Source organism: Pseudopodoces humilis, chromosome 8 (genome assembly GCF_049639895.1).
Source record: "Pseudopodoces humilis isolate 2021_Gansu_Grassland_sample_001 chromosome 8, ASM4963989v1, whole genome shotgun sequence".
NCBI lineage: Eukaryota > Metazoa > Chordata > Aves > Passeriformes > Paridae > Pseudopodoces > Pseudopodoces humilis.
Window position 1 is genome coordinate 28,234,693 of NC_142207.1, and position 27,066 is coordinate 28,261,758.

The 27,066-nt window shown below is 39.5% G+C and overlaps 1 protein-coding gene across 3 annotated transcripts in view; it reads left to right on the forward strand.

The window, feature by feature from the left end:
• The window catches only part of HECW2 (HECT, C2 and WW domain containing E3 ubiquitin protein ligase 2), a 148,337-nt gene that overhangs the window by 48,999 nt on the left and 72,272 nt on the right, over positions 1–27,066 (forward strand). For 2 of the 3 annotated variants that reach the window (XM_088058631.1, XM_088058632.1), the window contains exon 3: positions 22,754–22,861. In XM_088058631.1, the coding sequence (XP_087914757.1) occupies positions 22,754–22,861 (108 nt within the window). Of the gene's footprint in view, positions 1–16,892; positions 17,229–22,753; positions 22,862–27,066 lie in introns of those variants that run through there. The other variant, XM_014249487.2, reaches the window with a different exon arrangement.

A 27,066-nucleotide genomic window follows, 5' to 3' on the forward strand; every position in this document is an offset into this window, starting at 1 on the left:
CTTGAGAGTGACAAGGCATGATGAAATTTCAAGAGGGGGCTTTTCAGTAGAGATACTGGGCCTGTGCTTACTTTGAGAAGTAGAGGTACATTTTCAGTCTTCTTCCTGTCCTAAGGAGAAGGAAGGAAGAAATCCTCTTCTCAAAATTTCTTGATTTTTAATTAGGATTTAGACTGAAAACCACTATCTTTTGAAGTTGTAAAAGACTACAGAATTTAACAGACATCCTCTTAGACCCATAAGGTTTTCCTGTTCAGTAGCAACCCGGCATTTGCTTTGTGTGTATGCCTGTTTTAGAAATTATTTTTGTTAAAAGCAATATTTAGTATGTTGAAGGTTGTTTTTTATTTCCTCTGTGAAGGATCTGCATCTTGCTATGGCAAGAGTGGTCAAGGTCTTGGAATCTTGTAGTGAGTAAAGCTGTGCCAAATATTGCCCCCAGATGGAATCAAAGAAGATAAATGGATATTCAGTTTGAAGTAACTATGAGATCCCAGTTTTCTTGCTACTGTGTTATTGTAGCAACAGGCTTCCAGGACTTCCTTGGAAAGTGAGAGCTGCTCATAAAGATGAACAGGTGGACTCTCCACTGCTCATGGAGTGCTGAGGGAAGTTGCATCTTGATAAGTGTTATGGGTTGTCATGAAGTCTCATATTAAAAGAAAACAGGAAGTACAAAATAAGGAATAAAAAGTCAGCAGAGAGGAGTGAACCCTATTTCTGGTTAAAATAGATTCTCTCCCATGGCCAAATTGCCCAGGTTGGCCTATCTTTGTCCTAATTTACAGAGTCCTATTTATGAGATGCTTGCCCTCATTCTAGAGATCCTTAGCACATTTGAAATGCTGGGTGTCAAAGGTCATTGTATTTGTTTCTATTGGCTGCTTTACAGAGGCTGCTTGGCTTTTTGTTATACATACCTACACCATGGATCCAAAATAGCATTATAAAACCAAACAAAAATAGAAAGAAACGAAAACCTCCACCCCTGATGTGAAGTTATGTAGGGCAATTTAGACAGGCTCTGGGTTTATACTAAGCTTCCTAGGGTAATGGAGTTTGCAGCCTCTTCTTTTCAGGTCAGACAGGATTAAAAAGAAAAAAGCTTTTGCATAAACTGCCTTTAGTACACCTAAAATAGAGGCTCACATTAGAGAGATTATAAAATGTTAAAATACTTTATTCCTAGAAGATTTATTTGGATTGCATTATAGAAAACATACAAAGTAGTATCTTCATTCTCTTTCAGAAAATTCTGATTATTCACTTGATTTCCACCCCCCCTTCCTTTTCTCTTCTTTCCTTGTCTGTACTTTAAAACATGAGCAGTACTGTTCATGTCTGTTGACTACTTGCTAGGCATATGTGGACTCTGTGTCTAACTCTGAAACAAAGAGCCTGTAGAAATTACAGGCCACATAGCTCTCAGTCCTGCCTGAGAAGCTAGCCTGAGAAATTCATGGGAGTATTCAAAACAATTTTCAAAGACAGAAAACAGCCCTTGCAGGTGATGTTGTCTGTCTCTTGTTTTCTTTGCAGGAGAAAGTCAGGGGGTGGTGTGCACCACTGACCAGTGATGGTAATGTAGTGATTTACTGACCAATGAGAGTTTCCTTTCTGTACTTTCCACGTATCAGTCTATAAAACAAAGTTGAACTAATAAACTACGAGATATTCTCCTAACTGACTCCTTAGAGAGTCTGTGTCGTTCTCCCAGCCGTTCCTAATAGAGCGACAGGCATAAAATTATAAATTTGTGGTTACTCCTCATTCTGGCTGCTGCTAAAGTCTTCAAACAGGCCTGAGTTTCTGTGTGGAAGAGTCTTTACCCAGCTGGCTCTATGAGAGTCAGTGGCTTTGACTTCCAGGATGCTGGCATTGTGCTGTTTGTCATCAGCCATGGTGAGTGGAAAAAACTGCTTTGATTTCTTTTGCTGGTGATGTAGTAATATTTGGGAAAGGCCACCTCTTGAGTGGGATAATGAAAAGTGGAGGCAGTCTAATATAACAGCTGTATCCTAAAATGTGATGAGGCTTCAGTGGTCTAAAAAAAAAGGTATAATAAACCAGGGATCTTCAGAAGCTTTCCCTCCAGGTACTTTCAGTTCTTCCTAAGTCCTGACCCACATACAAAGCTCCTTTTTCACCAGCATGGAATTTGGTACTTTCTCCTCTTCAGTTGTGAGCTGATGAACTTCATTCAAAAATCAGTGTATGGACAGTGTAATACCATTTCTTTACTGCAAAAAATTAGAAGATGTGGATAGAAAGTGTTTTCTCTATGTATTTTTCATTGCAGGCAGCAGATGCCTGAAAAGATACTTGTTGCATTAAAATATATACATTTTATTTGTTTTAAGAGGAAAATAATTAATTCCCTGCTAAAACCCCCAAAATCTAGGATCTTGTGGGGTGATACATAAATTCAAGCTGTGACAGGAAAATGTCCTGCCAGAACATCCAAACTTTCCAGTTAATTGTGGGTTTTTTCAGTTTTTGAGATAGCCCTGACCTGAAAACTAGACAAATGTAGCTGTGGGGAGGACATTTTCAGCTGCGTTGTCAGTATCTTTCCACTGCAAGAGTTTTTGGCACGACAACATTTATAGTCCTTTGGATAGAAAGTGGTGTTCTCACCATCCTGCCTTTTTGAGGTGACTGTTCTAGCAGATGGAAAGATGGAAAATACAAACATGGGATAATAAAGAACCATGTAGACCTCTGGATTTGTAGTATTCCCTTTTACCGTAAAACTGCCTTGTGTCAGCTTGTATTTTAATTTGTTTGAAGGAGATTTGTTTTAAATTTCTTTTAAAGACATTTCTAGTGCTGTTTTCTATCATGAAATCAACATACCATACAGTGTTTTTAAAATAATTTGGAAAAAGTTGTTCCAAGCCAGTGATAACCAAATTGAAAAAAGAATTGCATAAATTCATCTATTGATTTTTTATTTTTCATGTGAGAAATAGATTATGGATTGCTTTTTCATTATGCATAGTGTTAGAATTCTTCCTGTACATTTTTAATGAAGTTCTTGGCTCCTGTGTCTGCATGGATTTATCAGTTTCTCAGTTAATGGAGAAATAGTTAATGGAGAAGTGTTACAAGCTGAGTGTTAAAAAGCGTATGTTAAGCTTGTGACTTGGGTGGGTAAAGCCACTGGGACATGAAAAGATGACACACAAACATAGAGGGAATCACATACCAGGACTCTGAGGCTAACCCTTCATTGGCAGATATGTTTAATATAATCTTGTAATATATTCTGGTATTGGATACACAGGTTCTTAAATTATAACTGGAGGAGGTTAATGAAGGTGCCAGTACTGATTTTGGTAGGCCTCCTTTCCTAGCAAAGCATATCAAGATTTATCTTGCAATTTATGCTATTTGAAGGACAGAGAATGGCCAGATCTGAAACTTTTCTGGTATGGAAAAGTTTTCAGCTGGGCCAGAGTAGTACCCTATCCCTTGTATGATTTGCCATTTTGGCATGAGGGAGGTTCTGGTTTGGGGTGAAGATGCTGGAGCTGTGCAGTTACACTGACTGTGCTTCGCTGGCGCTCACCCTGCGGGCACAGCAGGACCTGGGCACGTCTGCGCTGGCAGTGTGTCCTGTCTGTGTGCACAGCAGCAGCCAGGACTCCATCACACTCGCTGTAATGGGCAGCCAGTTTTCAGGCCAGCAAATCCTCTGCTTCTGAGCTTTGTTTCAAGGTCTGCTCAAACTCTGTTCATGAGATTTGCCTCCTTTGTGCAGCAGTCATTCAGAGTTAGTGTCAAACTGTTTAGTTTTGCGTCCTGTTGAAGTCACTGATCACTGATGTGTCAGTAGTCCTTGAAAGTTCATAAAAATTAGTAGGTTCATTGCCCTTGTTGTTCCTGCTCTAACCTTGGGAATAAATTAATCCCTTATCTCCCAATGTATGGTAATGCAAAAAATGAACCTACAGTGTCCATAAAGGTAAGGTAATCATTCTGCATGTACTGTAGCCGGGCAAAGAGGAAAAAGACACCTATTCAGATACGGTATGAGCTCTGATGCTCTATTAAATGCATCCTTCCTAGAGAATCTAAACTTTATCTGATGGTCAAAAATGTACTTCATGTGACTTAGGTCACACTTGAGGATAATTTTCAAAAGGTGAATACTGAAATCTTGGACCTAATAGGTGTCATCCGTGAAGAAGACTAAGAACTGAATGCATTCTATGCCTTGCAAAATCAGGACCTTAATCAATGTTTTATCTTTGCCTTAGAAAGTGGAAGCATTTTCTTGTTTATGAAGCTAGTTAAGCCTTAATGGGTTTGACTTTATAAAAAGAAATATGTGTATAAAAACATTACATTGCAGTAGTGGGCACATTTGGTTGCCACCAAGATAAATATCCAGTAATGACCTCATTAAGAAAAGAAAAAAAATATTTCTATGTTCACTGTAGTTTAATTTGTATCTAGAGTTTCATGCATGACATAGTTCAGCAGATGGTAGCCTGCAGGCTGGGGGAAGATTCAGTTTGACAAATTTTTCAACATAGATGCATCTCTCAATTTTAGTAGACTTCTAGACAGGCAGTTGCTTCCCAGATACTGAATAAGGATGCAACAATCTACCAAAGTCAACGATGAATAAGATTTTTAGGAGTTACTGATGACGTGGTACTTAATGTGCAGGCAACAACACTTTTGTGATGTATTATTAAACTTGTAAATTTGAGCAATGGGGTGAAAAGTGCATTGTCCAGTTCCTTTTGAAAACCCCCAAACCAAACATACCCCTGCTATATGTTCAGAAGTGAAATCCCAGCCATCCCACCTGACATCAGTGCTACTGCCCCAGGGGATGCGAGGAGCTGTGGCTTATGTTGTGCATTCATTAATCTGAGTCGATCACGATAGGTTTGGGGTTTGGGAAGCAGTCCTTATTCCAGCACCTTGACCTGAGTGTACTCTTCCTCTCCTATTCAGGCAGTGAAATACAGATTGTGTTTCAGAGTCATGAATATAACTGTGCTCGGTGCTGCTGTTTGCTGCCCGCTGGCTGAGCAGCGCTAAACTGGCAGAACATTTACTCTCGTAAGAATACAAACAGCTCTGGGCCGGTTTAGCATCTTGGAGGGGCTGAGAGACAGCAGCAGGAGTTACCTGCAGGAGTGTGGAACCAGCAGTGGGAGGGACACTGCAGGCAGTCATTTGCCACTGGACCTGCTCAGCTGCAATGTGCAAGTGGCCCCAGCAGAGAGGCTGTGATGGGATGTGATTTGTAGGCTGGTGTAAAAGGAGTGCGAGTCTCATTGCACTGTTTGCAATTAGTTATATCTGGGTTTACTTGTGTTGCTGGGAGTAGCTGAGTTGGTGAGCCTTTGTTTCTAGTTGCATTCAATTCTAGGTTCCCTTTGTTGCCTGAGGAGTTCCAGGGAATTAAAGCTTTTAAAAAATACTCTCCTGGAAATGGAGAAGAAGTAATGGAAATATTATATATAAGTGCTTTCAACATAATTACACAAGTTAATAAAACTTCCTTTCCTTTATTAGTCTACGGTTTTGTGTTATTTTTTGCTGTTGCATGTTAACACTATGCAAGAGAGTGGTTTTTATTTTGGAGATTTTATGCTAAAAAGTTAAAAAAGCAAAATCGTTATCTCATTTCTTGACTTCTGATGATGCTTTTTGGCCCTGGTTAAAATGATGCTGCTTCTAAAGAACTGCAAAATGACCTTTGTATTTCTTCTGGCTTTGGTCTCATCCAGTTTAATCTGCAGAGCTATTTAGTACTTACCATAAGAAGAGTTTGGCTTCATTTCTCTTATCTTCGTGACATCAGCTTAAATATTTGAGATGAGAAATAAGTATATTGGCATCCTTTTTGTTGAAGAGGTAAATCTTACCTGTGAAGTAATCATCTATCTCACTACAAAACTACTAAAGCTTAAATGTGAGAAAAATGATCTGGCAATGTATATGGGGGAACAAGCACACATTCCTATTACTCTGAATGTGACAGAATGGTGCTTAAGACAAGTTAGCAGTTTTAATGGTTATTACTTGAAAACTCTATTTGTGCCATCAGTGCATTACTCAGAAGTTAACTTATCTTGGAAATTCTAAATTGTCTTCAGCTGAAATAGATTGCAAAACTCATGAGTGATCTTCTCCTTTTCCCCCTCTTCTCCATCTATATACTGCATGTCATGTGATAAAGAATAGGTTATAAGATGCTATTTTTTAGATAATGTCTTTTTGCTTAGGACTGCTCCGCAGTTAAATGTAGTAAATCAAGACTTCGTCATAAAACTCCATTTAAATTGCCGAAGGAAAATTGTCTTCTGTTTAGCTGGAGCATGAACTCTACCAGTTACTTTGAGGTGGCTTGTTTGATACACAAGAACATTTACTAGTGCCTTGAGACATTGATACATTGCTGGAAACCCCTGAACATAATGAGTCTGTGATGAGGTAATTCAGTGGTGTGTTACTCATCTCGCTGAAAAGGCTCTCTTGCATATATGGTTTGACCATGGACTCTGTACCTTTAGGGGTAAGCACCAGGGTCTGAAAGCTCTCATGAGGCACACAGGCAGCAGTGTTCTTAATTTAAGTATAGGGGAGATCCATTAAACTGTTTCAGGGAAGGGTTTTCGTCTTTGTAGGGAGAAAACAAACTTAGGAAAACCACTTCCTGATTAGCCATAGCATGTTGCTTTTAAAGTGGGTGTAAGGAGAGTTACGATGGTGGGAAACAAACATTATGTTTCACAGAAAATATTTCAGGTTCTTTTAGAACTTCTTCCTGCTCGTTTCTTTAGAAATCTAAGACTGACTTATCTTATTGTGTGTGTATATTGGATGAATTTCTTCCAGGATGTGTTGGCTCATTTCCTTGAGTACTTCTAAATTTTCTGAATTTTTTTTCAGTCACAACAGATAGCTCAAAAAGCTTTAAGGAAATGAGTCAACCTCCTGAAATAAATTGCTTTCTGAATAGAGGATACTGAGTTTGACATCACAGACGCCCTTGATAGTTCTGTGGATACTAATTAACAGATAGTCTCTGAAAATCTGTTGTGTGCTCCACCTTCCAGAAGGACTTGGGAGACAAATATCCCTAGTGAGCACCTGAGCTTTCCTGTTAGGAATGTGGGGTGTGCTTCTAGACTGACAGGTGTGAGAGGTGCAGACAGGGAGGTGATGGGCAGGCTCTCTAATGCAAGATTAAGGATGTTGTTGAACTTAACTGTAAATGAATAGGAGTAATGTAAAGGTGCTAAGTTGAGGACTACAAAGCTTTCGTAAAACATCACTGAAATATGAAGGCTGCATGGGCAAAGTGCTTTGGTCGTTATTTTATTACTCACAAGCAATTTGCATTCTGGTTCCAGGAGCCCTTGCTGTGGGTGTCCTGAGTGTCCTGCAGATGCCCAAAGCAGGTGAGGTTGTTCTGTGAGGAAGTGCCACATTCCCTTTGGGTTGCAGGAGTCTCAGCAGGGAGTTTCCTTGTTTGGGGCTTTGCTGAGTCACTTCGCTGGCAACTGACTGCAGTCTTATATAGTTAGATTAAAAATAAGTAAGAGGACACTGTTTTAGTAACATATCTGTCTTATACAGTAGGTAGGCACAGGATTCGGGATTTTCTTTGCTTCCCAAGGATTACTCAGCAACTCAGGGACAGAAATGAGAAAGCCAGCACCAAACACCATGATCTGGGATTTTCTCTCTGATGAGCCTAACTAAAAGTAAAACCAGATGGCCCTTAATATTTAGGAAGTTTGATGTCTGGATCTAAACTTTGAGCTCTGAGGCAGCAAGTAATAAGCCAGCTTGCCCTGCTTTGATGCATTACACAGAAAGTCCCTGATGCAGGCAGTGAATACTACATCTCTAAACAGAGGCGACGTGCATCTCCAGACAGGTGACGTGCACTGTCAGGCACTCAAGGGAAATCTGAATACATGCACACCACAATGGAGAGAAGAAAGCCTGGAACATCACAAAGGAGTTGACCCTGTTGGTTGTAAAGTGTCTAAAACCAGTGAGAGTTGCATAAAAGCACCTATGAAATACAAATCCAACTGCAGTGGAAGGAGATAGAATAAGGTGTAGGGCTCTGTCTCTGGTTTTATAGTTATTGTCAGTGATTGCTGCCTGTAACTTGTGGTTGTGAACAATTAAGTTCCTACATTTCTCTTGTTTAGAGCATAAGTGTTGGCCATGGTAGTTTGGTACCGTGATCTGTGAGGTTTTTAATACAACCTTTAGGAGTGAAGTAGCAGTGCCTGCAGGCAAAAGGACAGAATAGTTATGGTTTATTAAAAAACAAGCAAAAGCATTGCATCAATAGAAACATCCCTTTTGAAGAAATTATTGATTGATTTGGCAGGAATGCAAGAAAGAAAAACAATGTTTGACACAAGATTGACTTGCAGGTCAGTGTACTTACTTAGTTGCAGCTCCAACTTGAGCATAGGGGATAGTATATCCCAAGTGTGATAGAGAGAATCAGCAAAAATAGGTGGCTAAAAACATCAGGACAAACTCCTGCCTCATTGTGACAAAATAGGTTTGGTGGTCTCAGCAAAGAACCAATAAAAAACTTACGAATGTCTGTCAAACAAGCCCCAGGCTTCAGTCCAAGGGAACTTGGATCAGGTCAGGGAGAGTGCAAGAATGCAGGCACTGAGACAGCAGTGAACACATTATATTCCTTCCATCTGTATACCTTGCAAAAATAGCATCTTTGAAAGTGCATGTGCAGATTTGGAATGTGCTGTGCTCCTGATCTATTTCTGGATTATCCTGTGTCTGCTTAAAGATTAATTCAGTGTATAAGCACGCTATACTGTTTGGTGGACTGGACTGAGGAAAACATTATGTGCTTCTGTTAAGTGAACTGGGTCAGACTTCAGTCATATGCTCATCCAAAGAACCTGTTCTGGTGACTACAGTGTTTCCCTAATTGTGCTGTTAAATTCTGCAATGTCAGCGTGCTAGTGCCAGATCCCCAAATGGGACAGTCTGTGTTTGCAACTAATCAGTGACACACAATATAAAATTATGCAAAAATGCAAAAACCACAGCTTGGCTGAAATTTATGCTCCAGGGAAGGGACTTGGTTCACAAATATTAGCAAAGTTTACAGCTCACTGTACAAACCTGTGGCTAGTTAGGTGGGATATAACCAATCTGAATGGATTTTTTGTTTGCAGTTTTATATACTTTTAAACCCATAGATATATTTTTTGTCATTTTTGTATATTGCTTGCCCACTTCTTGGATTTACACTACCACATTGAATAGTTCTGGCTATGCTCACTGGAAAAAATACATGTTTTTGGAAACATTTAGAGTATTCTATTTCAGGTGCAACATTAGTAGGAAATGCTTAGAAAAGATGTTTGCTTTGTATAGGTTTATTGGGCTTTATAATGAAATCAGATTCTTGGACCATTGATTCTTTTTTTTGGTCACTTTTGCATTTGGGTTAAATTACTGAAACATTGAAGCATGACAAAAGGATATTGTCAAAATATAAATACTTTTCTATATTCCAAACCAGGAAGCTCCCTGGCTTTCTAATAAATTCCCTAAGGAACCTATTACTGTCAAATGACAATAGACTAGTTTGCATTCCTGCTTAAACAACTCATAATATTGAAGATAAACTTAAAAACAACAGCTGCTAAGGGAATATTAAAATCCCACAAGATCCTGAAGAGATGTGTGCTGCAGAGACACAGAATAGAATGTTTTTTGACAAGTTTCAGAAACTAGAAGAATTTCTAAGAGACAGTGAGTAATCACTTGAATCTGGCAAAGGTTTTTTCCCTAAAAAATATATTTTTGGGAATGGACTAGAACACTGAAAATGAAATGCTAGCTGATACTTTTACTGTCAAAAGGTTGGAACAGGCTAAGAAGAATTTTGATCAATGTCAGAAACCGTAAACAATAATCAAGTGCAATCAAAAGTGAAGCTGAGGAATCAAAAGGCTGTCCTTTTCTTTCAGTGATGAGTCAGTGCTCTCCACCCAGTGTTGAAGGATGCCACATTGCTGAAAATGCAGGGATATCTGTGCCATCATAATAGGTCCAGGGTTCAAACCAGCAACCATTTGAGAGTGCAGAACCCAAACTAACCTCCTGGATTCCTAGATGTCAGCTGTTGTCTGTAGGAAAACTTTTTTCTGCGTATCTGATCTGTTCTGTGGGTGTACTGCTTCTTGTTTTAGCCCTCATTCCTAGCAATAAATAGCATTTTCACACACTCACACACCAAGAAAAGAAATAAGTCTAAGTAAACACTAAGTAAAACAAGGGCTGAAAATGCAAAAGTGATTGAGGGTCGAATGAACTTCCACAGGACTCTTGGAAAGTGTGTTTGACACATACTTTGCTCTTTGCTGGTTCATTCCAGGAAAGGAAAGAGAACTGTGGGGAATGCTGAAGGTGGGACATAGTATCAAATGCAAAATGAGAACATCCAACTAGCTGGCCATAAAAGCAGCTGGTGGATCACTGTGTGCGGAGGCTAGGTCAGCATTTTTGTGTGATACTGGCTCTGTAATTCAAAATGGTTTGTACTCAGAGTAGAACACCCTTGCTAATGCTTTTTTTTTTTTTTTTTTTTAAATATGTATTGCATAAAACTTTCAGTAATTCTGGTAGAAACTTCCACTGGCAAAAGCTACTTGTTAGAACTGCTGGAGGGTGTACATATGTGGGCAGTTAAAACACTTAATTCGCATTCGTGGTTACAGTCATTCTCCTTCATGGCCATGAGCAGAACAAGCCATCTGGCAAGGGAGTGCCTCCTTCTCATCACACAGCTGAAAGCTTCCCACAAATGAGATTTCAGCTCATTAGGATACTTTATGCCTTTTCAGGGATTTGAGAAGAAATACGTACCTTTAATCTCTTGTGCTTTCATCTGAGTTGCATGTTTTCATTCTGTTCTAGGAAATATATTTACTGAATTTAGCCTTTTGATTGCATATATGCATTAAAGATTTTTTTCTGCAGTTTATTCAGAATTATTATAAATACCTAATGAATTATTTGGGCCTGCGGCTCTTTCATTGGAAGTTGTGAAATGATTGGAGGGTTAGAAGTGTGAGCCCTTGCTGAATAACACTGCTCTTGTGCTGATGGCTTCCTTTATTTTGATAGGTAAAGATGAAAAAGTTACTTTTGGGGTATAGCTCCTTATGGTTGGTTGGTGTTTGTCTGTATCTCTGAAGTACCTGGAAGGTCTTGTTGGTCAAGATGTTGGACATAGGTAAGTGGCTGATCTGAAGTGACTGAGCTCATCCTTTGAGCTGTATCAATATTTTCTAGCATTTGTAAAATGTAAATATTTCTGCCAGTAATAGGTCTCTTATAATATGAATAGGAAAAGAGCATATCAGGTGGACAATGCACCAGTGAATTCAGGTCACTTTTTCTGGAAGATAATTGCAGAAATGGAGGGTTTTGTGTCACTTAAGTAAGTAAGAATGAGGTTTTCAAATTACTGATGTGATGAGTAACTAGTTCTGGCTTTTCACCAATTTTGAGGATCATCTGTCAGAAGAGTTTTTTGAATTAATAAATTTATTAACCTAAAGGCTGCGTAACCTAAATTATAGATGCTTACAATTTATCATCACCTCACTTTTAGGACCATAGGATGAAAAGGGTAAATAAGCATGATACTTGTCAAAAAGTGGTTGCAAAATTTATGTGAATTTATAAAGTACTCATGTATCATTATTAAGTTGTAGGGCAGGGGAAACAGGATGGTTGCTAATAATTAGACATGGAATGGCTCCTGATAATTAGGGCAAGAAGTTTTGTAGTTGATTAGGTAAGTAGTAGCAGGTTTGATACCTCCCTTAGCTACAGGGAACCCATCTTACCACTGGCTGAGTTTCAGATAGTAATGTACCATTGCTACTGTAAACTCTGTATAAAACAGGGTAGTGTCTTCTGCGAAAAAGGGAAGGGGAGCAGAAGGATGAGCAAAAAAGGAAAACAGGAAACTAGACAATGTTCTGTGCAAATCTACAGGTCAATAACAGCAAGTATGCTTGTAATGAATTTTACGCTGTTTCATGGGTAGCCAACATGGGGCATTTTGCTAAAGGCTGTTTGGAAATAAAGGTGAGTACTCAAGCTGAATGTTTCAGTAATACACAGTTGCCAAGTACTTGTTTCATATCTGATTCTAAAATTTTATAAATATAAACAGAACAAGTAACACTTGGCAACAGTTTCAAAATACAGATTTAAAATAATCTGCATATGATTTTGAAATCTCTTCTAGCCTGTTGTGCTTTTCCTACTTGTGCATTGGAGTGGTGTGTAAAGGGCAGATGTACATTTCATAACACTTCAAAATGGTGTTTAGTCTTTAGATTTGCAAACAACAACAAAAAAGTAAAAATAGAACACAGTCATCCATTCTATTTTAAGTCCTCTAAGTTATGGCAATTGCGTTTGCTGACAGCTCCACAAGAAAAGCCTCTTCTTGAGGTATAAGTCATATACAGAATGTCTACATGTGGAAGAAATTGCACTTTAGGTTATTTTATGAGCTAATAATGGCTCTCAAATGAGCCCATATTCTACTGAAATTAAACCCAGAAGAGATCATTACATCATTCATTATAATCTACTGACTATTACAGGCCACTCAGTGTTGTCCAAATTTCACCTCTCCTGAATATTCCTACTCTGAGAAGATGAAAATGTGACTGTTGCCAGAGAGCAGCAGCAGTCTGAATAGGAATAATGTTCTGATTGCAGAGCAGGAATTGCTCCAAGTATGTTTTGAGGCTGAGAAGGAGGGAAGAGGGATGGCCATAACCCTATGGCCTTTCCTGAAGTGGTTTCTACTGTTTCCACTTGAGAAATGTTTGACCAGAAAAAAACAAACACCAAGCAAAACTGCCTGTTTCTCTGGGACCTTTCAGCACTGGGTGTCTGTGTACAGGACCAGATGCTTGCTGGTTAATAAATAAACCAGCATGAAAGCTATAGAATAAATGACCCCTCACTTTTTCTGCTGCCTGTAGGATTACATGCGATGTGTATGAAGACAACCACAGCAGAGAAAGCCCTCTGTGGAAGTGCAGCTGTGCTAGTAGCAAAATTGTGCTTTTGTTGGTAGTGTTTATTTACCAACAGAATTTCCCGGGGACAGGTTAGGCTGTGTAGACAAGAGCGTGGCTTTGCTGGTATCACATCTTCCCCAGCAGGAATACTTTGTTATATTTCCGAATTTTTCTGGCAAAGATTTGTGGTGGGAATGTGGTCACAGATAAAAGTGCATACCCTTTATCCTTGGAAGCTGCAATCCTCTTCTGCATGCAGCAAAAGCAAGCTCAGCAGCTCGTGTGCTGCCAGCAAACAAGTGCTTATCTGACACCATATAAGGCTGTGGCTGAGGAGGAAAATGATGAAAAACATTCCACAATAAACTTAGACTGGCAGATTTAATATGGCTGAGAAAAGATTAGACACAGATTTTTTTTTTTCTTTTTTAGTTTAGCTCTGACAGCATTTACCCCCGCAATTTTAATGTTAATTAGGAAAAAATTCCTTGTGTTTCTAGATATTCTTAACAATTCTGTCCCAGAATAACAGGATTTTAGGATATTGGTGCACACAGGGTTTGTTGTTGTAGAGGTTGGTTTTAGGTTTTTTTCCTCTCAGACTTGTTACCGTTAAACACCTTGAGGATACAAGAATGTGGGAGTGTCAGGATGTGTTTAGGGACATGGTAGGGAGCAGGATATAAGAGTGAGGAGCATATTGAGAAGGAATTATGGTTGTGAAGATGAGTTTATCTAAGTTTTAACAAGATGTGAGATGCAGTGAAGTGCTTTAAAAAAAGGAAATGATGCTACAGGAGAGAGGCTTCTCTTTTCCTTAATATATTGCTTGCATCTTTGCTGTCCTTGTCTTCTCTCCTCTTTATAGTGCAATAGCCTGCTAAGTTATTGTAGTACCTTAGATATTTGGACTAGTCCAACTTGGGTAGCCACTAGTGGCCTAAATCTGAATTTCCAAACTCTTCCCTGCTGGTGGCCACTGCTTTTAGCAGTCTCCATCTTCTGCAGACACCACTTAGCCCGAATCACCAGCAGCTGAGATGACTGTGAGTTGACAGGACAGGTGGCACAGCTTTTGCCTCAGCTGTGTGCTGCTTCTTTCAGGAAGAGATAGAAGCACCCCCCATTCTCCCTCACACAGAGCTAACTGGACCTTGAGAATTAAATGGTAGGTGATTTATTAGCATTTTGCAAAGATGTTGGGAGTCATCTGCAATATCATTCAGCTTCTAATAGTCTTTATGGCTAAGGGTGTGCAGTGCCATCTATCAGAATTTATTCAGTGTCATTATCTAGCCTAATTTTTGGTCTAACATTTATGTATTTCTTATAGTAGCCAGTCATTAGCAGTGCAGTGCAGGAGCAGCCGAGCATTGTGTCTGTGTGCTGTGCAGGATGTGGTTTCCAGGTGAACTGGTCAGCTGGAAGGTGACTCATGATGCACAAGGCACTTGTGCCGTGGGACTGGCACATGTGTGAAACCTGAACTGTAGATGGGAATGAAGTGCACATCGTTTATGAAGAAGGATTAGTAAGATTTTCAGGAAAGAGGTTAAGCTTGAGGTCATTTCCTTCCTCTCATTACGCTTTTGAATTTCTGCCAGTAAGATGGGCGAAACGACTTATTTTTGTCTTTGAATACTTTGAATTTCAATGATGCTTTACTTTGAACACAGAGAAATGGAATTCCACTTCATTCCTGCCATTGTACTGTCATATGTCTGAAAAAATGACTTGTATTTTTTTTCAGAATCTTCGTGTCCTGCATTCTATTTAACTAATCCTTTGAGCTACTGCTGTGCCCTGAAATACCATGTTGTGTGAGAGCATACAGAGATGCTCTGATTCCCATGCTGAAGTGTTACTCTACATAAAGAAGGAATCAAAATGTATATATTATATGTATAATTCTTGAAAAAGAAGGAAATGGCCAGTGTCAGAATATAAGCTGTGTATGAAAATGAGAGCAAGGATTTCCCCACTCTATTAAGTTTCAGTAGCAAAAAGGTTTCATGGTTTAGTGTTTGGATGGGGTTGTATGGTATGGTTTCTATGCTCTGCTTCTGCAGCTGAAGTAGGAGCAAAGTGTTAGAGATGACGATGATTCCATTCTGTCAGTCACAACTAGAAAAATTAATAATGCCTCTTGCTGTGTAAAGCAATAGAGTGCAATAAAAGTCAGCAACACGTTAATGTACGTCACAGGGGGCACACGGGGAAATGCAAGTGGAGTCTTTCTGCTTCTTGCCCACAGCTCAGGGGCAATCAGTAGAAGTACATGAACCTTAAATTTGGTTGTGCAATAGGAAAAACTGCCACTGTGCAGTGAGGAATAAATGCCTCTTTGCTTTTCTGACCATGGGTCATGATTATAGATGAAAATGATCCTTTGCCGCTAATATAGCAGGACTGTGACACCAGAAGGCTGAAATCTGTGTCCAGGCTGGAATTTGCTACTGTGTGAGGCTGTAAGAGCATCTCTAGTACCTTTTTCTGCCTCTTTTCTGCTCTTGCTTTTTATCTCAGTTGAAAACTTGTGCCTTGTATTTCTGTTACTTCACAAGTTTTTTCCAAAGTGTTCTGAAGAGTAAAGAGAACTGTGATAGTAAGATCTTGCAGCTGCTTAGGGAGCTTTAGAGACTGTCCAAGAATTTTCTTCTTAACTTTTTTTTGGGGTTGCTCTGTTGATATTCAGGGAGAAATGTTTCCAGCCATTTAGTATGCAATAGTGTATTACATTTCTCTTACAATATTCCAGTTCTGATGTTCTTTCACCTTCTGTCCTTTGAAGATACAATTCCTAGAGGTGCTCATGCAAGCACAAAGCAGTACATTAGCTTTTATCTCTTCGTTAGCAAAGAATCCATCTTAATTCCTTGGACTGGAAGCGTTTTTGAAAAACCTTCAAGCTGAATAAGAACAGATACTCCTGTAAGAGGTGGAATGTGTTTTTTTATTTTTTTTAATTTTTTTTTAATTTTTTTTTTTTTAAATCTGAGTATTAGTAGGAAAACCAAAATTTGCTGAGAGCCTGAGTCTGCAGCTCCACAAGTGTGCAGTTTAATGAAATGTGTGCTGTGAAAGATTTGATCTCAGACTATGGACCAGATTGCAGATTCCTTTAGGAACCCTTTTTGTTCTTGAGGTGCTGGGCTTGGTTTGGCATGGTTTGGGTCCTTGCCACAGGCTGAAGGAATTTTAGGTCAGCTGCAGTTGTAGTTCTACCAGGAAGCTGTTGAGGGGTCAGAGCATCTGAGGAATAGAGACTTGTACAAGCTCCTGCCCTGAGGTGGCATTTACCACCCTGAAAGAGGAGAGGTAGTAATGGAAGCTCTCTGCTACCTGCTTGTCCTGGTGCCCAGGAGTGCCCTGTGCAGAGTTATCCTGAGTTTAAGGCAGCTTCATCCCAGCCAAACATCATGGAGCACTCCCCTCTTCCCTGAAATAACTGGATTTGTGGGGAAGTCATGTGGGAGAGCAAAATACTGTGTAAACAAAAGCCAGCACTTCCAGTGAGCTCCCGCTGTGCTTGTTGCTGTGGCTGCCTTGCCGTCATTTCTAGGATTTAAGGATCCTCCTGTTTACATCAGCCTGCCCATGCTGCAGGGCTGTGGCCATGCTGAGGAATCCTCCCATGGACAAGGCAAGGAAGGAAGTGGAGGGAGGATGGGGCTTCGGCATCCTGTACCCTTCGGAGGGGAGTGGCTGCAAATAGCAGAGCTTGAAGGACGTAATACCTTATGTGTTCTAGCACGGGCTGCTCAAACCCAGAGAAACCCTTGAATAGAGGAGAAGAGGCAGACGATGGTGTGTAACCGCTCGAAACTGCCGCGGAGTTTGAGAACATCCTTCTAAAAGCCTTTCCTTCAAATGACAGGAGGAAGGGGGAGGACAGACGTGTCTTGTGGAGCTGAGATTATGCAACAGTGCTAACACAGAGCTAAAGCCTCCAAACTTGAGCTGCACGGGCTGGGTCCAGAAGGCAACTTCTGTAGAAAACACTGGTTGTGATTGGGAACGAGGATGCTGTTTTCAATATCCGTCCTGTAAAACATTACTGGTTTTTATTCTTCTGTTAATTGGGCTCTGATGGAGGAATGCAGTTTAGGATCCACAGGCATCCTCTGGAATGGCCAGGTAAGGCTAGAAGGTACAACTAAGTGTTGATCGTTAATTTCAGCAATGGTGCTGTCTTTCATGAGAAAGACATGTGTTCACAGGCTGAGATGGGCAATTCTGAAAATCAGAGAAATAAGCTCTGGCTTAGTGTTATATGGTACTAACTGATGCCTGGTGTATTTTAAATGGATTGACATAATGTGATTTATTATAGTGATTGCTTGCAGTAGAAACCCTTGAACCTGTTTACTTACTGACTTTCTAGAAAAGAAGGGAGGTCTCAGGTGATAAAATATATCTTCTCCTTAGAATTGTCCTGATACAGTTTCCAGTTGCTTTTAAGCATATTTTGGGTATAAGGAAGAAATATTTAGTTCATTAGATCAGTAAACACTGTGCTACTTATTTACTGATCACCCATGGATTTTTGTTTCTAGAACTAAATTAGAGGTTACCAAAGTGAAAATATTACACAAAAGTTAGGGTTGCAGACTTTCCCAGTCATTTGCCTAAAATCCACTGTACGTATTTTTTGGAATGTTCTTGTTAGTCTTACATTTTGGTGACAGTCTGTTTTACTACTTGGATGTCTGTGCTCACACTGAAAAGCAGAATGTAGTTGCTGGCATTGAGATTGAGGTCTTTGGAAGCAATGCATGTAAATGCATGTAAATTAATGTTTTGTTTTACATTGGAAATGCCATCCTAGAGATTTCCTGATGGCTGGCTCAAGTTCAGAAATATTCTCCAATGCTGATTAACCACAAGCCTGTTTCTTTTAAAGACTAAATGACATGATGGAGTAAAATAGGTAGGGGAGTGACCCTTCTTGGTAGGATGTTTATGAGAGGAACCGATGGCAAATCCACAGATCTCAGCCTCAGACAAAACCAGATTGTAGCCCTGCTATTCTCCAGCCTTCCAGCACTGCTGATCCTCACTGTAAGAGAACACCTGCCAAGAGAAATGAGTGAGAGTGATGCTTTAAAAGCTTAGTACCAATATTCCTCTTAATAACTGAATGCATTGCACACATCATCTTCAGTGCCCAAAATTTATTGACATTGGCCTAAAATGTGAAAGAAGTCAGCATTTTGACAATATGAACTTAATTTAAAATTTTAAATTGAAACTGAAAAATAGAAACACTTTGAAAGATTTTGTGTAAAGCATCTTCCAGAAAGGGATGAAAAATTGGAGATTGGGATGTAAATCCCAAAGGAGGATAAGAGAATTTTGCAGGGATACAATGATGTTACCAACGTGATTGATCTTTTCTGAGCTAAGCTGCATGGATTTTTCAAGAGCTGTGAATTAGTGTACCCATATATGGTAGTGAAAGATGAGAATTGTTAAGTTGTATATAATTAAGGCTGACAGCCAGAATCTATTAACATCACCTTTGCTCTGGTATGAGCATCTTTATGAAAGTGTTAAAGAGATTAGGATGTAGAAGTGTGAACCTCTTAGATTGTTATAGTGACCGTTGCTTATTGCACAGGAAAAAAAATTTAATCAGTGATGTTTCCACACCAGGGATTTGTGCTTTCTATAATGTTTTGATATTTTGAAAAATAAAAATCATTTGCGTTGATGGAAGCAGCCCTTTTATCACAAAACCTGACACTACTGAGGACAGAAACTGGGACCAGAAGATGAGTGTTGGTGTGCCTGTGACTGGTCTGTGCACTGGGACTGTAAAGCTTCTTTCACATAATTAATCGCTAGCAGTTCCTCTTTCTCCATCTTATAAAGGATGGTATCTTATTTACTTATTTGTTGCTTTAATTTATGCAAGATGACTTTGTGAGGTGATGGATCTCAGGTAGCTTATCCTTTTTTCCTGACAGAAATAATGAAAGATGTAAGACAAAGAACAAAATGTGAGCTCCTAAGAAGCCTCCTGACCCCTGATGTCAGACACTGGCTTAGCACAGCTTCCAACACTCCGTAATATCCTTGTGCAAAGCTGGGAGTAGATGATAAAACATGATTGTGCAGCCAGACAGGCAGGAGAAATGGGAAAACAGCAGTAACCCCTGACATTGGGGCAGGCTGGGGGTGGACTGTCTGCATATCAGCTATGCAGAAGAAGGCCTGGAGGTCCTGGTGGACAACTTGAGGAAGAGCCAACAGTGTGCCAGTGCAACTTTTCTTAATGTCAAGTTTGGCTGATTGTTTAGTAGCTAAATAAAGAAAACATTGTTACTCAGAAAGTTTTTGCTTTACAGTGTTTTCAAGGAGTTTTACTCAGAGTGAAGCGATATATTTATTATTACCCACTTTTTGCTGTAGAACATTATCTAATATACTCTGATTTGTACAGGGGCTGCAGCTCTGAGTTCTGTTCTGTAGTACTTTTTGTCTAAGAATTACTGAAGATAGAAATTGTGCATCTTGCATTGTTTTATTTCTTTCAGAAGTGTAGCCTCACTGGACAAGATACTGATGCAGTAAGACAGTATTTTGTTGCATATTTTATGTTCTGGGAAGGGATATTTATATCTACTCTTTGGCCCAGATTCTGGAACAGCCGCCAGTTTCACAAACAGCAACAATTATGTGCTAAAAGGAGAATAGAACTGCTTAGAATCGAAGTTCCCTATGGAATATATATTTATGGAGAGAGAGAGGGAGAGAGAGAGTGTGCATGTATGTTTGGGGGAAGAGAAGAAATGAGGGAGTGATAATTCTGATGTTGCTCTTTGTGCTCTTAAACACCTTCATTTTTTTGGCCAATATTTTTATCATCATTATTCTGTACTTGTTTTCATTCCATGCATTTTTTCCTGTTCAGTTTTCCTTTTTAAAATCCATGAACCGATATTTGAAGTTATTTTTTCCATATGCATTAGTAATGTTATTTTCCCCCTATGTCAGTAACGTCATAAAAGTAGAATAAAATCCATCTGTTTCAGAAGAAAGTCAAAGCTGACCAAAATAAATTCTGTAATTTGAGTTGATTGCTGACAGGCAGTGGTCTGTTAGCATTTTCCATCCCTCTGTCTCCACCACCTTCTGTTGCAGTGGCAGCGTGCCTGTGGGCAGAGTATCAATGATTTAGTCTTCACTGCTGCAAAGGAGTCCGTTCCTTCATGGAAGAGCTGGAAACCCAGGCACTTCCGTAAATGTGGGATTTTATTAAATAAACTGAAAGAAAGTTTTCTGAATTCTTGTAACTACCAACTCGGAATTTGAGACTCAGTTCATGAGAACCTTTTCTGAAGCTCACTAATATCCCTGTAAAAATTCCCATTGACTTTGCTTTGTGACTGATTTAAAAAACAAGAGTTGCTTGTGCCTTATTGTTGGAAATCTCACCAGTAAATGCATATTTCATTGCTTCAGGCTCATTTGTTGAACAAGATAAGAATAAAAAACATCATGCATATTGTTATAATATACCAAATATCCATCCTTCTGCTTAAGATCACGAACAGACTCTTCTCCAATTGACTAAATACAGAAATTTGGAACTAGAGCATGTTAGGTGAGATGTTTACTGTCAGGAATACAACCTCATTTACCTAGATGAAATGAGAATGCTGAATAGTTTAAAACTGTGTTTCAGATAACTGGAATTTTTAAAGAATCTGCTTACTTTCAGTAGTAATGTTTTAGATAACCACATTGATATGGTGAGCAGTCACTAGTGTAGTGCTGCTGGAAGTTAAGCTGAATCTCATGGCTTCCCAGTGTTCTGTCTGGAAAAAAATAGGGGGCCTTGGGATAGGAAGGCACAATTAAAAAATAAATAAATTCATCAACAGTGTATTCTTTTGGTTAGTATGTCATTGCAAACCACACAGAGATTTTTTTATAAGGCCCGTGATGATTTACAGGCTGTACACATTCAGTGCTCCTCTTCATACAGCTTTGAAAAAAAAACCCCAGCAAAATGTGGGAGAGATACAGCTTTGTTTACTGTGAAAGTTTTTTACTCTAATGAAGAATAAGTAAGTGCAGTTTAAGATTTTCTGGTGCATGCAGTTTGTGTCCAATCATGTTGATTCTGCACGATAAGTTAAGCCTGAAGGCATTACAAGCTTGAGGATCACAAGTGTTAGGAGAACTGTCCTGTCCCTTCTCCTTGTCATTGAGATAATTATGAAACTGTCATGGACTTGTCATAGTATTGAGGTGTTGAGACTTCAGCTTTGTAAAAATTCTCGAAGTCACCCATGGCTGGAGGCATAAAAATGTAAGTAGCTTGCCATGGCCTTCTTGATTCTCCAAAGCTTTTCTAGGTTTAAAGTGTGTAAGTTCACCTGAACAACTGCAGAAATGCAGCATGTGCCTCTTAATGCTCCATGTTGGTTTGGTGGGATGAGATGTACAGATTGCACTAATCATAATTTAGTGGGATTACTGCATGAGCACTGAGATGAGCTGTCAGAATGAAAGGAGAAAGAGAATCTGTAGTGGGAGTTCGTATTTTTAAGATAAAACTAAGAAAGCTGCATTGTTTATTATTCTTTCATAAATAGTACATGGATATCTCAAATGTAGGTGACAGTTCTGTAATCTTATGTGGGAGTTCCTACCAAAGGAATGAGTTTCATGAACAAAGTCACAGTAGCCTAGGTTCTTAGTGAAGTCTTTTTAGATTTGTAGAATGCACTCAAATGTATATAATACAAGAGGATCTTTTTTAAAAAGATTAAAGAATATGCAGTATCACTGGAAAGAATTAGGATGTTGTATTTGACGTCATAGGTGTAGTTCTTGTCTAGTCTAGTTAAGAAACAGCTGCTAAAATGCACTGGTAAAATGTCACAATGCATACTTCCTAAGAACTTTCTGTACAAAAGAGTTAAGTTGGATTTATGTCAGCTTTGTCCATGTCATCAGAAGTAACCTTTGTGCCCTTTCAAACAGCTTCTTGCCCTGGTTTTCTTTCATTCATATGGTGTTCTGGGTGTCCGAGTACAGGCTGGAACCTAAAAAGGCCCTAAGACCTGTGTTTGTTAAGACAAAGTTCTTAATTTGAGGAGGGATAATACTGATATTGCTAAGCTGCTCTGCAGATGCTATTTTGCTTTGAATGTTTTCTCTGAATGTATTTTTCTGAATCTCTCCTTTCTAGCTCTGGTTTACTGACAGTTCTGCACTTTGGGCCTCTGACTGGATACGCTTAGTTACAATTCTGCATTTCCTGGCTAGGGAATGAATGCTAGATTTTCACATCGCAGAGCAGGACCAGTGCATAACATGGTGTGGTAACTCTGTGATGCAGTTTCAATCAGCTGTACACTCCCAATAGCCTCTCTGTTGGATTAGAGAAGTTTTGGAATTTAATACTGTAGCTTGGCAGGTCACCTCTTACAGGAAGACTTATATTTACTTTGGCTGTGTGTCTGTCTGCTCACTCTGCATAAATTGATCTATCAAGTGTACAAGAGAAGCTATTTATCTTTTGCCAGTTAATTCAATATATTTTTATTTTTTTTAATGTAATACAAGTAATTTTTTGTATCTGGGCCTCTTGAAACAGAAAGCCAAGAAAACTTTGCTGAGGTTATTTTTTGTCTTTCCTCCTTTAGATGAGAACTCTCCAGCCAATTTCTGGGATTCCAAGAATCGGGGAGTGACTGGCACGCAAAAAGGACAAATTGTGTGGCGAATTGAACCTGGCCCCTACTTTATGGAATGTGAGTACCTATTTATGCAGTGCATATTCCAAGGCAGGTCCACAGGGTGGCATTTGATACCCATTTCATCAGTCCCTCTGGTAAATCAAGGGAATTGATTGTATTGCTCTTACGGGGGAGCATTTTCCAGTGCATTTGCTGGACATGATAAAAATGGAGTTGAGCTTAGATGTATGTTTGTATTCTAGTGATGTTCTTAGCACATTTCACTTTAAGGGAGGAACGAGTTGCCTTGTGTGGTGTGATGTAGTATATACACATTTGAAAGATGAAGTCCCCACTGAAGTTCCAAATTTCAGCTGGACAAATATTAATGGTAAGTGTGTGTGAAGGAAAAGCTGATACTTCTTGCTGATGTTTGTTAGCGGGAAGGTTGGGTTTGTCTCTAGGAAGTGCCAATGTCCTGTTCAGTTGCATCAGAATTTCTCAGCTGAAGATTTGTTGCACTGGAAAATCCGCTGGGAAGTTTGGAAATACTGAGAGTCTTTATGTGACTGAAATAAAAAGCCTTCAGTTGAACTGTGTAACGACTGTTGGTAGTCAAGCTTCAAGTAGAAGAGCTACACCCACCACTCCCTCAGACAACCAGGATTTATAGGAAGCTGAGCTACTCTGCTGTGGGCTGGGTTTTTTCTTTGTTGTTTTCATTTTTTGCTTTTTGATGAAACTGTGCTATCCTACCATATGAAGCATATGATCCCTAAAGAAACTGATCGTAGGATATTGTATCAGAGCTTGCTGGGAACTCTGATGTGCCAAGCATCAAAGTGGCAATCTGTTCCAGAAGAGCTCTGAGTTGCTTTACCACCTGTTTAGCCTCACAGTAACGAATATTCTTTCATAAGTTTAAAAAAAAAATAAAATAAAAATACTCCCACTCTTCACTTCACTGTAGTGAAATAAAGCACTGCAGTGCTGCTTACTGTAGGTCTTGGCAGCAATTTTGTTCCAATTAACTGATAGAACAGTAATACATGTATTTCAAGAGGTGTTGTATACCCTGTACTAAAAATAGATATTAAAGCTTCCTATTTCTAGAACTCATCACTGAATTTTGCCAAGTTGCCCTATGTGTTACACAACACACTTCTCAAAAAAAATATAAAACTACCTAAATAAGATAAAATTAAATTCCATTTCAGAAGTTCATCCCATTACAATTACCAAACTGAAGACAATGCTCAAGAAAATAATGAAGATAATTAACTTCCCTGGTGCCAAAGACTGGTATATCAAAGCAGATTAAAATGTCTGTTAGTAAAGTTCATTGCCTTACCTGTCTTGTACACCAACTCCATCAGTGTTGTTGCCGGTATGGGCAGTTTGACTTCAAGGATGTTTGTCTCTTCTAGCTGGTTATGTGTTGCTCCACAGTGTATTGAGATTAGACTGTTGAATAGTACTTCCAGTTCAGCTGAGTAACCCAAACTAATGCTTCAAGAGCTAATTTGGACTTAAAATCAGCTGCAGCTGACTTAGCGCTTTGCAATTTACTCCACATCGCAGTCAGCTGAAAGGAAGTGCAGGATGTGTGTTCTTCGGTCATGGTGAGCTTCACTATCAAACAGCTCTGCTGCCATACAATGAACAAGAGACAAGCAATTGTGCAGCAGCTGAGAACTGCAAAAAGGAATGTTTATGAACATATGTTGCTATAGCACATAGTATGGTAGATAAATATGTCACCAGTGACACTTGAGTTTTGAGTAAGGCCAAAAACTGCACTGAAACACTTTACTGAATTTCTGATTCCGCTTTTTAAATGAGAGGTCTCCACAGATCCATGACCATGTTTGCTCAGCAAGGCTTTTCCCTGAAGCTTACAGGTGGTGAAGCAGCACTGATGCAACTACAGGCAGCTTCTCTTTTCTTTTACTTTTCTATTCCTCAGCTCACAAAATCACAGCAGGAGCAAACACAGCAGGTGGCTGCGCCCTTCAGGTACAACTGCGGTGTCACTGTGGTGTGGCGCCAGGCGGGTGTGGGAAGAGCGGTGCTGTCAGGTTTCTTACCACGCCCTGCAGACCTGTCACTGCCCAGCCTGTGCCAGCCACACATCCAAACTTAGCTCGCCTGTTAACCTCCTTCTGCTGTTAAGGTGCAGATAGGATTTGTCTCTCACTATAGCACTGCATGTGATGCGTGTCATAGCAAGAGGGAGAGACAAATGAAGAGTCTAACATTATCAGTAAACATGTGCCTGATGGTTAAATTTAAGGTAATGCTGATGCTTTATTCCATCATTGTTTTCCAAATTTGGGAAAGAGCTCTCCAGTTGTAGATTTCATAGGTTTAGAAATATCTTTGCTGAGAGGCAGAATAGATGAGATACAGGTTGCGGTGTGTTGGGTTTATCTTATTTACTTCTCACAGTAATGACATTCAGCAGATCATTAGCAGTGTCCCTGAATTTCTAAAGCAGCAGATCCATAAAGGGGAGGAAACGCTGGGGGACAAGCATGAACAAAATTTGTAAATGGATCTATCTAAAGTCAGTTAGAGACTAGCCACAGCATAGGAATACTCATTGTATCTGATCTGCTCACAACTGGGACCAGCACTTGACCTGCTCAAGTGTGGTTTTTATTGAAAACTTTCAAGGACAAAGATTTTGTGGATGCTGTAGGTTGTTCTAGTGCTGCAATATTGTTCCCGCTAAAAAGATTTCTGTGAAATCCAATATGAATGGCTGTAGCTTAAATTTGGGCCATTGCCCTTTTTAAAAACTCCAATAGAACTGGAAACAGTAGAGATAGCAACATTTTTCCTGCCTTAACCTCCTCTTCACCAGACAAAATAGGGCCAGCTCCTTTAGCCATTCTCATATGTCATATTCTATCCATCTGAAACACCTTTGTAGCCCTCTGCTCTTCACTCTCCATTTTCTCCATGCTCTTGGGCCTAGGTACCCAAAACTAGACACAATATTCCTCACCAGTACCAAGTAGAGGGGGACAGTACTTAATTGCCACCTGTATACTGTGAAACCTACATAATTGCAGGTTCCCTGCTATATACTGTGATACCTGCATGATTGCAAGTTTCCTGTTCCACCTGTACTCAAGGAGAGGAAGGAAATGTTTTCTGCAAGCCTGAGAAGCATTGAACTTGCTCTGGCAATGAGAACTGATGATGCTCATTAACAGAGTTATGCTAAGGAACTACAATAATCCTTTAGGATTTACACTCAAAACTGGCCTAAAGTTGTCATGTCTTTTTGTGAGGAAAAGGAATGCAAGTTACTAATGCTGGATAATGAGTTGTGCTCTGTCAGCATGCACTTACACCAAAGACTGGATGTGGGTTTTCCCTGGCAGTGTCAGAGCCTAGGGACATTCTGTATCTGTTCACCAGTAACATCTCTGGGAGGGGTGAAGTGCAGAGAATTATGGCATTGCTAACGAGCCATATGCAAACAAATCTCATGCAGAAGGAGTATTTCCATTTTAATTGCATTAATGTTAATCAGTGGGAGTCAGCTGGGTTATGCCTTAGACTCCTGCAAAAAGAAAGATTTGTGTTTTAAGAAAAACATCTTATGCCTTAATTTGGGAAGCTATTTTTCCATGACCATAATTGTAAATAATTGTAAATTTATTCACCAAAGTCTCTCAAATTTAGGCTTATGTTTCAAGGTGTAGGCTTGGATAAACATTTTTCTGAATTTCTCATTACTGTGTATCTGCAGTCTTGTAACTCAGTGTTAGGATCACTAATTTGTTCCTCTTAAAAATCCCTTCCTAGGGATTCAGTATCTCATATTTTTCCAAGAAAGTAACATGTAAAGGCATAGTTTGCCATCTGCTCTATTCAGATCAAGCAACCTGCAGAAAGAACAGAGGGGAGAGTCTCCTCTTCATACTAAAAAGAGACGTTAATTCCCCTCAAAGCATCCAAAATTAGCAAAACAAGGATGATCAAAGGAAACTCTATTTCTCTTGGACAAAAATCAGCACAAAAATTCTGTAGGCTCTGGCCTGGAAGGGAGAATCAAAGGCATCAATGGTGAAGTAAAGAGAAATGAACTTAATGTATTCCAGAAAAACAAGCAGCCTCTGAGAGGAGTGGCTGAGGAAGGGAAGGGAGGAAATACTATGCAGAGGAAAAAGGAAAAGTCCAGCTCACCATCACCAACAGCCAATGTCCTTAAGATGTCACCTCGAGACAATGTGAGTGGCTCTGAACTGCAGAGCCAGCCAGTACAA